Source organism: Gobius niger (genome assembly GCF_951799975.1).
Source record: "Gobius niger genome assembly, chromosome: 19".
NCBI classification, from domain to species: domain Eukaryota; kingdom Metazoa; phylum Chordata; class Actinopteri; order Gobiiformes; family Gobiidae; genus Gobius; species Gobius niger.
In genome coordinates this window covers 5,668,000-5,682,460 of record NC_136870.1, presented here as the reverse complement: position 1 = coordinate 5,682,460, position 14,461 = coordinate 5,668,000, and the positions used below count along the sequence as shown (strand labels likewise).

General features: G+C 40.6%; 1 protein-coding gene across 1 annotated transcript in view; it reads left to right on the top strand.

Moving 5' to 3' along the window:
• Positions 1-19: 19 nt before the first annotated feature.
• ogfod3 (2-oxoglutarate and iron dependent oxygenase domain containing 3) overlaps positions 20-14,461 on the top strand; it is a gene marked incomplete at its 3' end in the record, with an annotated part of 56,786 nt that continues 42,344 nt past the window's right edge. The window contains exons 1-4 of the mRNA XM_079577999.1: positions 20-189; positions 1,328-1,554; positions 10,841-10,916; positions 11,005-11,047. Coding sequence (XP_079434125.1) covers positions 122-189; positions 1,328-1,554; positions 10,841-10,916; positions 11,005-11,047 — 414 coding nt within the window. The 5' untranslated portion in view covers positions 20-121. The remainder of the gene's footprint in view (positions 190-1,327; positions 1,555-10,840; positions 10,917-11,004; positions 11,048-14,461) is intronic.

Here is a 14,461-nt window from a genome sequence, read left to right as displayed (position 1 = left end):
AATGCGGGTGAACCAGGAAGTGTGCCGCGCAGTGGCGGTTTGAATGATGTCGTGGTGAAGATGAGGTGTTTGCAAAAAGCGTGAGGTTGAACGCTTTTCAACAGCGCTGTTTTAATGCACGATGGCTCAGATGCGGATGAGGAACGCGAAAGGCGGGAATGCGAGCGAAATTGAGAAGAAAATTAAGCGGTAAGTGCGAGTTTGCTGATAACATGTGGGCAATAACAAGGCACGGATGGGTGTGGGTGTGCCTGGATTCCATTTGCCTTTTATAGAAATGAGATCAAGTTGGTCAAATTTAAAATAGTCTTGGGTGAATTGGCAGATTTGTTTTTAAAATGCTGCATCTGATGCCCGTTTTATCATCCATTTGCTACATCCAGAATGCTGCTGCTGCAGTCCTCACTAGAACCAAGGAATATGACTATATTAGTCCAGTGCTCAGGTCTCTGCACTGGCTTCCTGCACCAAAGAACGTCTTTGACATATCCCAATGAACCCTCTCAGCTCTGAGAGCCTCAGGGAATCTCCTGCTGGTCAAATAGTCAGCCAGGACTAAAGTTTAAGACTAACACAACTGTGAAGCACTTTGAATATACTTGTGTGTACGACTTGGACTCTCCTTTCTCCATGAGTCTTGGGCTGCTTCTGAATTCCTCAATTACTAACTCCTATGTCCTGATCCTAGCTCCTATCCCCTTGTCACATGAGAAGGTCAACTATTAGATTCCTATGCAGTTTGGAACAAGAGCTTCAGAGCTGTTTGCCCAATCCGACCGTCCTCACCCAGCGGAGGAAACACCAGGGGAAGTGACATCACCACCAGCTGTTTCATAAAACTACATCACCCATATAGTATTGGACTACAAACAAACGCTCCTACTTCTGCCGCTGACTTTAATGACTCAAACATGAACCACAATAACGATTTGAAGCCAAACAGAAAACAGACGATGATAAAAAGCTGTTTCAGATTTAACATCCACAGAATCTTTTTTTATTAACTATTGAATAAAATGTGCGCGTGTCAATCAACAGTGTTTGGACATGAATCACTCGAGGGTTGGGGTGCGGTGGCTTATGGGATGGCACATAGCTCCTAACCGCTGGTGAGGAACCTCCAGAGGTCCCTATGCTAAAGGAGACATGAGAGGAAGCACGCAGGCTCCTTTCCCTACCTCCTTCCTCACTAACTGCACTATTCGGACGCTTCTTGTCATGGCGGGCGCTGATGCACATGCGGCTTTGCCTTAGACCTCTCACCAATTTGCTCCATTTGGAAAGAGCCTTTTTTATCATGCTTAAAACCTGCATCTTCCTTTTGCAGAGGAAATGCCCTGAGACAGAGCTCCGCCTGGCGTGGCTCCAGACTGCTCCTGGCCCTCCTGCTGGTTACTTTGCTTGCCTGCGGCGCCTCCGTGTGGCTGTACCTGTCCACTGCAGACGCGGACATCACGGAGACGCTGGTGGGACGGGGCGAGCTGGTGTCCCCTCAGCCCAGAGTCTTCGCTGTCCCCTGCTCCGAGGACTACGACCAGCACAAGCGGTTCCCAGGTCAGATCATGGAGTACTACTACTACTACTACTACTACTACTACTACTACTACTACTACTACTAGTACTACTACTACTACTACTACTACTACTACTACTACTACTACTACTACTACTGCAGCCCTGATCAAAATGTTGTCCATGTTAACAATGAAGCAAGGGGAAATGCACTCCAGAAGGTGTGAAATTACAGATGAGACATTCATTTGAAAGATTTCGTTTTCATCTTTTACATTTCCAAAATAATATGAGAGAATATAAGAGTTTGGGCGCCCTGCGTAGTTAATACCAAGTAACCCCCAATTTGGCATTATCACAGCCTGTAAATGCTTTTGTTGAAAGTCAGGAGTCTTTCAGTTCAAGTTTGAGGGATTTCGGCTCATTCTTCCTTAGTAAGTACATTTGTTGGAATTTCATTGAGTCCACTCTTCCCGCGACCTCGATGTTCCCTGGGTCACTGGCTCTAATACAACCCCAAAGCATGATGGATCCACCCCTAGGCTCCACGGTTGTCTAAATGTTCTCTTATTCGGAGACCTGGGCATCCATTAGGCTGATTAGCGAATGGGATCCAAAACAAATGAGCTGAAAGTGGAAAAAAAAAACCTGCACAGCCATGTAGCTCCCAGGAAGATGTATTTATTGCATAGCACTGAGTCCGGACATTTACATTTTATGTAATAATATTAAACTTATCGCTTTCACTTTATTATACACTGCGTCACAAATTATTATGCAAATGACATTTTTCTAAGATTTTCTAAATTGTCAACTCAAATGAGAGTCAGCATAATTTTCAAGTCTTTCACTGGTAGAGGATCATTTAAATGTGGTGGAAAAAATCTCCCAGTGATAAGTTTTTTTCCCAAAAATAAATACAGTAAAAACCTCAATCTGCTGTTCCAAATTATTATGCAACTCATCGTTTCAATACATTTTAAAGCTTGTAATTAACTGAAAATGGTCATTTGTTGAATTTGTAGCATTAGGAGGTCATATTTACTGAAATCAAAAGTTATTTCAATCAAAAAAATCTTAACAGGTCAAGTTATATTTTGCCATAGGAGCCCTTGTGTGATAGCAGCTTCAAAATTCTTAAATCCATTAAACTTGTGAGTTTTTGGACAGTTCCTGCTTGGTTTTCTTTGCAGGATGTTAGAATAGCCTCCCAGAGCTGCTGTTTGGATGAAAACTGCCTCCCATCCATGAGTTTCATTAATTATTATTATTTTTTTTTAACCTTTTTGACACAAGAATACAATTTGCATAATAATTTGGAACGCAGTGTAAGGTGTACCGATAAAGTATTTCAAAGCTAGAAAGTCCTGGGTTTGTCTTGCTCTCTATGGACAGCAGCACTGGCCGGGGCTCTCCTCAGGGTCCTTCAAAAGTACATTAAAAAGATTAAAAAGAACATTTATTCATATTTAGTTTAGTACTAGTCCATTTTTAGTTGCCTAGATGGGTTCTCAAATGTACATATTCCGTGAGTTCGTTTACCAGTTCATATCTAACTTGCATGTGTAATGTTGGGTTTGCACATGATGCATTACCCATGGTATTTTTCTGTGATGTTCATGGAGGAAGTTTTTGGCCAATGTCACGATTCCCTCAATTCATGGAGGTTGCAACAGAGACCCTTTCGTGATGATTAGTGATGATTTGTATTTCAGCGGGAGAGCATTCTTACTGCATTCGTAGTGGAGGAATCACTGTTTTCTCTCTCGCTCACGCTCAAAACTGATAGAAACCCTGTGCCGATGGAGAGGGCAGTGAGCAGCGACGGGCGATGGAGGCGGTGTGCAGCTCGGTGTGAGGCGAAGGTTAAACAGGACACATCAGAAGCAAAAGCATGTACCAGTGCACCGTCTCTCAATGTTAAAATAGCCTATTATTGAAACAATATGTTAATCGTTTTGTTTTCATTTATAAACTAAACTGCAAGTCCACATGAACGCTAATATACTGCAAGCAATTAGATTTAGATTTATCTATACTTACAGGTGCCACATTCGCCTGATTCTTGACATTCTTAACAGATTCCTGACAAGACGCGACTGTTCCAAACAGTGCAGGACAAATGTACTACATGTTACATATTATGTTGCACGACTGAGCTGAAAAATAGATCAATATTCAGTTGTCGTATTCATGAGTAAAAAGAACTGTTTTCAGCCTGGATTTGAACATTGTCAGAGTTGAGGCCTGTCTTACATCCTTATGAAGACTGTTCCAGATTTTAGCTTTAGCCTCAGAGTGTTTAGTCCTGACTCTGGAACCACCAGGAGACCCCTCCCTGAAGTTCTCAAAGCCCAAGATGGTTCACACGGCTCTAACATGTCAGAGATGGACTTTAGTGCTATTCTCTGAGTGACAGGAAGCCAGTGCAGAGACCTGAGCACTGGACTAATATGGTCGTATTTCCTGCTTCTGGATGTTCTGCAGCTCTAACAGTGAGCAGTTACAGTCGTCTAACCTGCTGGAAACAAACACATGGATAAGTCTCTCTGAGTCTGGTTTGGACACTATTCCTCTGATCTGAGCCATGTTTTTCAGATGGTGAGAAGCTGCTGATGTTATTGCTTTGATGTGGCTGTTTAAGCTCAGGTCTTGAGTCCATGATTACTCGTAGATTTCAAATCTGATTTTTTGGTTTTAGAGAGAGAGGCTCAAGGTGACTGATAACACTTTGTCTTTGTGTCTGTGGGCCAAAATCATCCACAAACTGATCTGTTGGATGCAATAACAACAGTCTCTGAATCATCAAATTCCATCAAATCCATCATCCTAGATTTGATGTTTTCTATAGTTATCCTTATCCTTATTTGTCTTTGCACTTCATAATGAGTCCAGCAGATGGGAGTGTTGGCCAGACACTGAACGTCCTCCAAAGAGTACATATTAGTTACATCAAATTTGGGACAATTATTCTAAAAAACTTAACTTGTTTTGTTTTTCAAGAAGTTATTTGATAGTGGAAATATCTGTTTAAAAAAACAACAACAAAAAATCAAATTTTGCCTTTTGTTTTGGATTCAAAGCTCAAAAGTGCTGGTTTCAGGTGACATCACAGCATTCTAAAGGCCCATAATATTTACACAGGTAAAATGATTTTTAGTGTTATTCAGAGAGATCATGGACCCAGTCAATGATATTAATGATCACTTTTCACAATTCATACGTTTTCTTTTTAGATACGACGTGTGAAAGTGTAAAGCAGTTTAACCTTTTAACCCCCACCTGAACTGAGCACATTTTCTCCAGTTTGGCTTTCCCCAAATCTAAAAGCTTCTCGAAAAAAGCGTCAAAATAGCGACAAAAAAAAGAGATGAAAACGAGAGTGAAAATGCAACAAAAGAGCGACAAAAATGTCAGAAAAAGGTGATGAAAAAGTGATTAAAAAGCCATGGAAATGTGTTTAGATGAGTTTTGTAGATTTGGGTAAAGCTGAACTGGAGGTCATTTCGGTCGCCGCCTTTCGTGCCACACGTGGATACCAAACTTGTCAGTATTTGTGAATGAATATGCGTGGGAAAGACAAGGGAGCGCCGCAATGATGATGTATTTTCTGGGAAACTCTGACGTGCTACTCAACAAAAACGCGACAAAATAAGCATCGTAAAAGGAGACTTTGGTCTAGTTTATACTCTGACATTAAAACGAGATGTTGAGGGAGAAAACTAGTCCAAAAAAAAGCCAGCCACTATTGTAGACAGTTCCCTTGGGCTGTTGACTTAGACGATCCAGGGATTTTCTCCAAACATGTCAGAGATGAGATCAGTATCTGCCAGAACACCAGGGGAAATAAACTGCAATTTATAACAAGTCTTTACGAATAGAATAGAAAAATAACCGCAAATCTCGGTGCGAGCTTTCATTACCTTCTAAATCCCTTGGAACATATACACAAAACCATGTGATTAACTTTAAAGCCACTCGAGCGCAATATATAGAGCTATTCAGCAACTGCAGTGTCGGAAAACTGTGTTGCTGTGTCAGCTCGACCAGTGGTTCTCAAACTACAGGTACCACTCAGGGTCAATTTAAGACTTTAAGACTCATTCTGGTTAGTGATTCCTTTTTAACCTCTTAAGCCCCGCCTTAACCAAGTGAGTTTTCTCCAGTTCAGATTTACCCAAATCTAAAAGGCCAGAGGAACGCGTCATTTGAAAGACTTATAAAACTAATCAAAATGGATCTTTTTCCTTGTGTTGTTTTTTGACAGTTTTTTACCATTGCGTTTTCGTCACATATTTTCTGTTTTGTGGCTTTTTTGTTGCGTTTTTGTCACCCACTTTTGTCACTTTTTCGTCACATTTTTGTCAATTTACTGTCACTCTTTTGGGGCTATTTTTTTTGTATATTTGTCACTTTTCTGTTGCTCCTTTTTGTAGCATTTTCATCCTCTTTTTTGCTGTTTTGACACTTTTTTCAAGAAGCTTTTATTTTTGGCTTAAGTCGAACTGGAGGAAAAAATTTCTCCAGTTCAACTTTACCCAAATCCAAAGCTTCTCGTCTGAAGCATCCTAAAGGCCAGAGTAATGCTTCACTTGAAAGCTAAGACCAACAAAAGTGATTTATTTTTATTTTTCCTTGTGTCACACATTGTCATCACTTTTTCGTTGTGTTTTTGGTGATTTTTGGTTTCCTTATTGTCGCCTGTTTCGTTGCTTGTTGGGTAATTTTTGGTCACCTTATTGTCGCCTGTTTCGTTGCTTATTGGGTGATTTTTGGTCACCTTTTTGTCACCTGTTTCGTTGCTTATTGGGTGATTTTTGGTCACCTTATTGTTGCCTGTTTTGTTGTGATTTTTGGTTTCCTTATTGTCACCTGTTTCATGCTTATTGGTTGATTTTTGGTCACCTTATTGTCGCCTTTTTCGTTGCTTATTGGGTGATTTTTGGTCACCTTATTGTTGCCTGTTTTGTTGTGATTTTTGGTTTCCTTATTGTCACCTGTTTCATGCTTATTGGTTGATTTTTGGTCACCTTATTGTCGCCTTTTTCGTTGCTTATTGGGGGATTTTTGGTCACCTTATTATCGCCTGTTTCGTTGCTTATTGGGGGATTTTTGGTCACCTTATTGTCGCCTGTTTTGTTGTGTTTTTGGTGATTTTTGGTTTCCTTATTGTCGCCTGTTCCGTTGCTTATTGGGTGATTTTTGGTCACCTTATTGTCGCATGTTTCTTTGCTTATTGGGTGATTTTTGGTCACATTACTGTCGCCTGTTTCGTTGCTTTTTGGGTGATTTTTGGTCACCTTATTGTCGCCTGTTTCAGTGTGTTTTTGGTGATTTTTGGTCGCCTATTTCATTGTGTTTTTGCTGCTTTTTTTGAAGCGTTTTCATCCTCATTAATGTCTTATTTTTACGCTACTTTGACGCTATTTTCAAGAACCTTTTAGATTTGGGTAAAGTGGAAGAGGTGGAACTGTGCTCGGTTCACCTCTGCTCCCCCTGATAAAGTTGATTGTTTTGTTATGAAGCCGCGAGCCTGTGGAACACTCTTCTCTCATGCACAGGCTGTACGTCCACGCGCCTGATCAGACGCTGGTTATTGTCGGCAAACCTGTCCGCACTGAGTGATTGTGACGTGAGTGGCGCGGTGAGGGACTGATTGTTTCTTGAAGGTGGACTGGTTGAAAGTGAAATAACAATTGCTTTTATGTGGAGTGAATTTGTTTACAGTTTATGTGGGTTTGTTCAGGGAAATAAGCATTTCTTTGTTGTAACCTGGAACATGACTTTACTTTTTTAGCCTGTCTTTTGTGCATTGTCCCTGATCAAATAAAGTATGCAGTGATTGACCTCTGAAACCTCACCTTACCCGGTGGTTTGGCTTTACCCAAATCTAAAAGCTTCAGAATTTCAACAAAAACAAGGATGAACAACGCGGGGGAAAAAAGTAACAGAAAAAGTGGCAAATGGGTGACAAAATCATGCCGGAACATCAACAATAACGCAATGAAAAAGTGACATGAACACGACTAAAGAGTGATGAAAAAGCAACAAAAAGCCGCAAAAACGTGTCAAAAATGCGATGGCAAACCGATGTATACACGGCAAAGAAGAAATGAAAAAAAGCAACAAAAACACGACAAAAAAACCTTCAAATACACAACAAAAAAACGCCAAAAACACGACAGAAAAAGCGATAAAAAAGAGACAAAAATACAACAAAAACGCTTAAAAAATGTGAAAAAAAAGCAGCGACAACAAAGTCACAGTGGCTCCAGCAGAATAAAGTGAAGGTTCTGAAGTGTCCATCTCAGTCTCCTGACCTCAGTATCATTGATTCTCTCTGGGGAGATCTTGAACGTGTGGTTCATGCAAGACATGCAAGTTTACAGGAACTGGACGCTTTTTGCCAAAAAGAACGGGCCGCTTTACCATCCGAGGAAATAAAGAACCTCATCCACAACGACTGCGAAAGACTCCAAGCTGTCATTGATGTTAAAGGGATATTTCAGGATTTTTGACATAGGGCCTCATTTCCCAGTTGTCCAGAGTGTTGCTGATTTCTGGAGATATTTTTTTTGTATTTCATGCAGTTCTTATATTTGAAGAGTTTCGTGGGGCTAGGCTAGTGCAAGGCTAGCATATTTCTATGGTATCAGCTAGCCTGCATTAAAAACAGTCTGACCCGCTCCACAGAGCACCTGAGGCAAATCATGTTCAATCTTCAATCATCTTATAACACCAGACTAACCATATAAATGTTTGTGTCGATAGAATAATGTTTGGAATATAACTGACCTTGCAACACATGAATGATCACATTTTGAGGGACTATTTTCTAGCAGATCACTCCGCCGCTGCGTAGCTTATACAAACACAAAACTGATGCTGCTCAAATATAAGTTATTTTAAATGCAAAATGGTTAAAATGACTCTATCGACACAGACATTTATATGGTTAGTCTGGTGTTAAAAGTGATTTGCCTCAGGTGCTCTGTGGAGCGGTTCACACTGTTTTTAATGCAGGCTAGCTGATACCATAGAAATGCGCTAGCCTTTCACTAGCCTAGCGCCACAAAACTCTTCAAATATAAGAACTGCATGAATTACAAAAAAAATATCTCCAGAAATCAGCAACACTCTGGATTACTAGGAAATGAGGCCCTATGTCAAAAATCCTGAAATATACCTTTAATGGGGCAATACACAGTATTAAGACCTGGAGTATGTAAACTTTTGATCAGGGTCATTTCAGTAGTTTCTTTATTCGTTATGATTTAAAAAGAGCAAACTCAGTTGTTTCAGCATAAATGGCTTTGCTCAACCACTAACTATGAGTGATTTATGTAAACTTATGCACAACTGTATATTTAAATATTTCTAATCCAAGTAAAAACTGCAATTTAGGCCATTGGTGCTTCCTCACCAGCCTCGGTTAATTAAATTTATGACAAGGTTATGAAAAAGAAGGACTTTTTAAAAACAGCGCACAAATGTAATCCGATTTTTCTGTATTGTTATTGAAAGAAAAGGCTTGCTTCTCGCTTCATTCGATTTACCGTTTCTCAGTGTGGCTTAGACATTAAAAGGGACTCCACCGTCTCAGTCCGTGTTTGTGGGATCATCCTGTCACCGTGGGAAATGGGGGAACGAGCTTCTAGAAATGTGCAAATAGGAAATGACTTAACAGGCGAGCGAGCTCCCGGGTCAGACAGGTCCACAGCAGCGCCGCGGTGGGGAGCGGTAGCCTAAAGATACATGGTTTAGTTTGGGAGCGAAATGTCAAAGGGGTTAGAATAATGAGCCGGCTCTTCCTGAATTATTAAAAGATGTGATGGGATTTTACGTTCAGTCGCAACAGCGCTTTGTGTTATAATGGGGAGTATATGAGGACAAAACCATGAATGAAAACATGAATTGGAGTGACTGGAAATAAAAATGCAAGGTAATTGCGATGAGAAGCAAACGCTTAGTCTTATACTTTTCACACCACGTAATTCCTTGCTTCCGAATATACCATCTGTGTACCAGAACTGTAGAATATTTGCGGGACATGGGGAATCACAGTCTAAAAGAAGCGGAAAGTAGAACTGACAAACAAAGTTGAAGCCGCGGAAAAGGGAATCGTTGAGCTGGAGCCTGAGGAACTCTCCCACAAAGCAGGGAAGAAAAAGCCAAGGTCGGCCTCTTTGTTGGTTAGCATTTAGCATAACCCGGTGACAGTGTCAGTATCACTCTGTCTCCTGGTCACTCATTTAGATCACTGCTCATCATATTGGCTCATGCTGTACGGCCACACCATCTCTGTAGTACAGCCTTGGTTCCATTTTTTAAATAATCAGGGTTGCTAATATCAAAATAGTCAAAGTCAATGACGCCATCATTCAGTGGAGGAATAACGGCTTATTTACAACGAGTTCATTAAGTCCACATCCAAACCCATCATGTAATAATGTAGGCTCACATGTAAGCGAGTTTTGCTGATTATTTTCTGAGTTAAATGTATAATGTAATTATTTACATTTCCGAGGTTTTAACTTAGAAACATTGCGTAGGTCTGCGTCCTCTCTCTTCCTCCTCTGTTTGTCTCGCTCTCCTCCTCCTGGCCTCATCTGTACTCCTTCATGCTGTTCGGATAATCCTCGTTGTATATCCAAGGTCTGAAGTTAACAAGCTTTCGGTCCTGGAGTGTGAGATCATAGTTGATGAGGTTAAAAGCCGTGCGCACGATGGGCCGTGGTGACGGTGGAGACTGTCCCGGCGTCAGCTCGCTTATATCAACTGAGGCAAAACTATATGTGGAGCACTAAAGGTTAATGCTAACCGGCAAAAACAACTAATGACTATAGTACTGTTTATTGTCCCTGCTTAAAACAACTCTGGCTGAATGAGTCCAACAGCCTAAAGTACGTGCCTTTGTTCACGCAATATAAAGTAGCCATGTGCTCTGGGTGACTCAGGCTTTCAAAGTAATACAATCGAACTGGAAAGGCCTTTTATGCCAATAGGACTATAATAGCACGTGTCTTCAGTCTTCAACTCAACTCAACAGACAGAACAGAGATCTCTAAGTACCACTGGACTGAACCTTGGTCTATAACCGGTTCAAATAGGTCAAACCTGGGCTGAAAGCTCGACCTACAAGCCAAAAAATATCCAAAACCATGACTAAACAATCCCAAAGAGGATGACTTTGGTGGATGTCTTAAACTCTCAACCCCAAAATGGCAAACTCGCACCAACTGCCTCGGTGGAAATACTACAGGATGTATGCAAACACCTTTTCCCTTGTGCAGGCCCCAGGATGCTGAGTGTTGTGCTTGTGTTGCAGGGTGCACGCCTCTGAAGTGCGGCCGTGCGGTGACGGACGGGCTGGTGAGCAGAGAGGAGGCCCAGGCGCTGCGGAGGTCAGTTCACCCATTTCTGTTTCTCCTCTGCCGTGTGCACCACTGTCCCTGCACATACTGAGCTGTACCTCCTGTCTGTGCTTCTTAGGCTGGCAGAGCGGGGGCTGGCGCTGGCCGGGTCCGAGGGAGGAGTGAGTACTACTTTTACTATTACTGCCAGGGCTGGGAGCATTTTTTCACTTTTGCCACCTGTCACAATACTTAGGAGCCGATCCGATACGTATTGTGGTACAGTATGTATTTATGACATGAAAACAGTCATGTGTCCAAAAGTGTCCACAAAAAACTGTAGCAAAGTGCTGTGTAAATGAAATGTGTGCAAGATAAAACTGCCTCCAAATACATAGCAGTGCTAAACAAAGGCCTCTTCACTTTATAAAATACTTCAAGAAACAAAACTTTGAGGAAAAGCATCTGCACACAGTTACTGGATGTGCAAAAAAAGTAAGCTTAATAAATTAACATATTTTACTGATACTTTGATAAAGTATTGATATCTCGGCAAAAAGTATTGCGACATACAGTATTACAATAATTACTACTACTACTGACCCCTAACAATTGCAGCTATTAACCAAAGCAGAGCTGGAAGATAAGGCAAAATATATATATATTTTTTTCTCAAATAGACCAATCTTGATTTTTGGTTTTGACTATCTACCGATATCTGATATTAACCGATACCAAGAGACTTTCTTAAAAGTGGCTGTGATGAGTGAAAAAGTGAATGGTCCTCTTAACTCTATTTTGAGAACAATAAAGTCTTCTCAGTCATCAGCTACCAGATAAAAAATAAAGATAAAATAAAGATAAACTGTAATTGAAAAGCATTAAACAAGGATCACTGGACATTTCTACACTAAATATCCTCAGGAATATGACAGGCTTTTAGGTTACATTAAAAGATCTGTATCCTGCTATTTTTTATATGATATATTGTACCCATACCACCATGGAGTTCTATTTTGTTCTATTTGTGAGAAGTATAAGTATTTTTATTACTAGTGTCACAAGTCAGTCGTTCACCAGCAGAGGGCGGAGCAGCTGCTCAGAGAGCAGGATTCAGGAGAAATTCTCAGAACTGTGTGAATGAAGCCAAAAACCACTCTGGGGTGTTTTTGAGGAAATAGCATAACAAGGTTAGAAGCTCCAAAGAGTCGATTTTGCAGGATATAGCTCCTTTAATATTAACAACTCACATAAAGTGTTCTTATCATATCGTATAACTTGTTTGTGCCTTACAAATATGTTAGATCAGTTATTATTTAACAGCAGTTTATTACCTAAAATATGAACCATTGGCCTCTACAGCTGTGGGGGATATATTTGTATTTTACAAGGCTACTTTAGGTGATCCATTTATATTTTCTGTCCCAGCCTTGATTATTTAATTTTAGCATTAGCATGCTGTTGCTAGCCATAGCATTTTGTGCAGCAATCAAAAATAAGTTTGTGGGAGTTCAGTATATATTTGATACCAGTATCGGTGAACCCCTATTTTTCAAATAAAAATAAATTCATGTAGCTGATTAATTACCTTAAACATATATTTTATACAAATATCAGCTCAAACCAAAACAAATGCCTCCAGTTTCTTTTAGCACTAAAATCGCAAAGCTCTGCTCCAGTACATTTATGGAATCCACAGGAAGTTTGAAGTTTAACTCCTTAGGGCACTGCGCGTCTGTCTGTTTGTCACATTCATTCCAAGCCCAGCCGGAGGACCAGGGAAAGCCGTTGCAAACATTAAACTCATTTCATTTAAAAAAAAAATGGGTTTCTCTTCTTGAGGAGCCACTCTACTTTTACATAATCTCCTAATTACCATATTTTAATCATCCTTCCTCCAAATTTCCTGTTGGCGTCCGACCAGCTTAGAAGTGGCTAAAACTTCAACTCGCCACAGTCTCGCTGCAAAGTTTTGCCCAAGCGTCTTCACCAGATTGTGGAAACTGTTTTACATTTTCATTTTAATTGAGTGAAGCAGAAGTTTTCGACCTTGTACTTTACGTTACTATGTGCATATAAACTACAGCTATGCAAATGTCCTCAAAGAACCAGGTATAAAAGCCTTATTATACTTTCCACTACAGTCTGTACCGAGTGTCTCCAGCTGCACAAAGACAAAGACAAAGTAGGTGCAAAACCAGGTTACCCTCCTCCATAAAATACGATTGGATCATTCTGCCTGCTTTAATGTTCATAATGTCAACGCTAATGCTCGGATTCTGGCCTCACACACACTCTTATTATTTTATTTGCATTTGCTGTGGCATCATTTCAATAAGCTTCTGCCAGAGATGGAGTATTCAAGTTCCACACTCTGGTTGTTGACTCGTTTCTGGAACTTGGGACTCGACTTGGAACACAGGACTGCGGACTTTGGACTTGTGAGGTCCATTGACTCGAACTCGTTGAAGCACCTTTAGCTTTGACTCCAGCACCATCTGCTGTGTCATTCCAATAAGCTTCTGGAACGTCTAAAGATCCAGCGTCGTATTCGTTTTTTCACCATGATCTTGTATTGATGATGGGAGTGTGTGATCACTGTGCAAACCCTTCTCCAGCACATCCCAAAGATTTTCAACAGGGTTAAGATCTGGACTCCCTGAACCGCTCTTTCACAATGTGAGCCCCGAGAATCCTGACATTGTCATCTTTGAATCTGCCCGTACCATCAGGGAAAGAGAAATCCTGTGATGGAATAACCTGGTGATAGGGTTATTTCAAGAATGTACCTATTGCTTCTTGTTTATGGCCTGGATTTGAGTGTATGCAAATGTTATGGCTGTGCCTTTGTGTCTTTGTTTTGTGGTTAAAGGATTAGATTTAGTTAATTAGTGCTGTGTTATGTTGCAATGGAAAAATCACGGTTTTAGACCAGTTTGGCACAAAGATAGCGATGTCATTGAGCCTCTTCAACCAATCAGTGCTAAGTTTTGTTTATTAAATTGCTCGAATAGAGCTCCACAATCCCACCCACTCCTGGTCACATGTCGGGGTCCGACACAAAAAATCTGTTGACTTTTCGAAAAAGTCAATTTAATAGCACGAAGCTAGCTAATCAGCTATGTGCTAGCTACCGACACTTGCGCGGGTATTTTACAAGAAAGAAACTAACAATACTTGAAAATACGAGAAAATTACTTTTATAATGTTGCAGTTTATAACGTTGTAATAATAATAATTCATTGGTTTTATATAGCGCTTTTGTGGACACTCAAAGACGCTTTACATTGCATTATTTGTCGACAAAGACGCGGTGGTGGAAAGCTACTATTGTACAGCTGCCCTGGGGTAGACTGACGGAAACGAGGCAACCAGTCTGCACCATCAGCCCCTCCGACCACCACCAACCACTCACTCACACACCACGACCAGGCCCTTCCTGCTTAGCTTCCAAGTAGGGCTGCAGCTAACGATTATTTTGGTAATCGATTAATCTACCGATTATTTTTACTATTAATCGATTAATCGCTTGGCTGTGAAAGATGCATGGAAATTTTATTTTTTCAATTTTTTTATCACATAGAGCTAAAGTGACG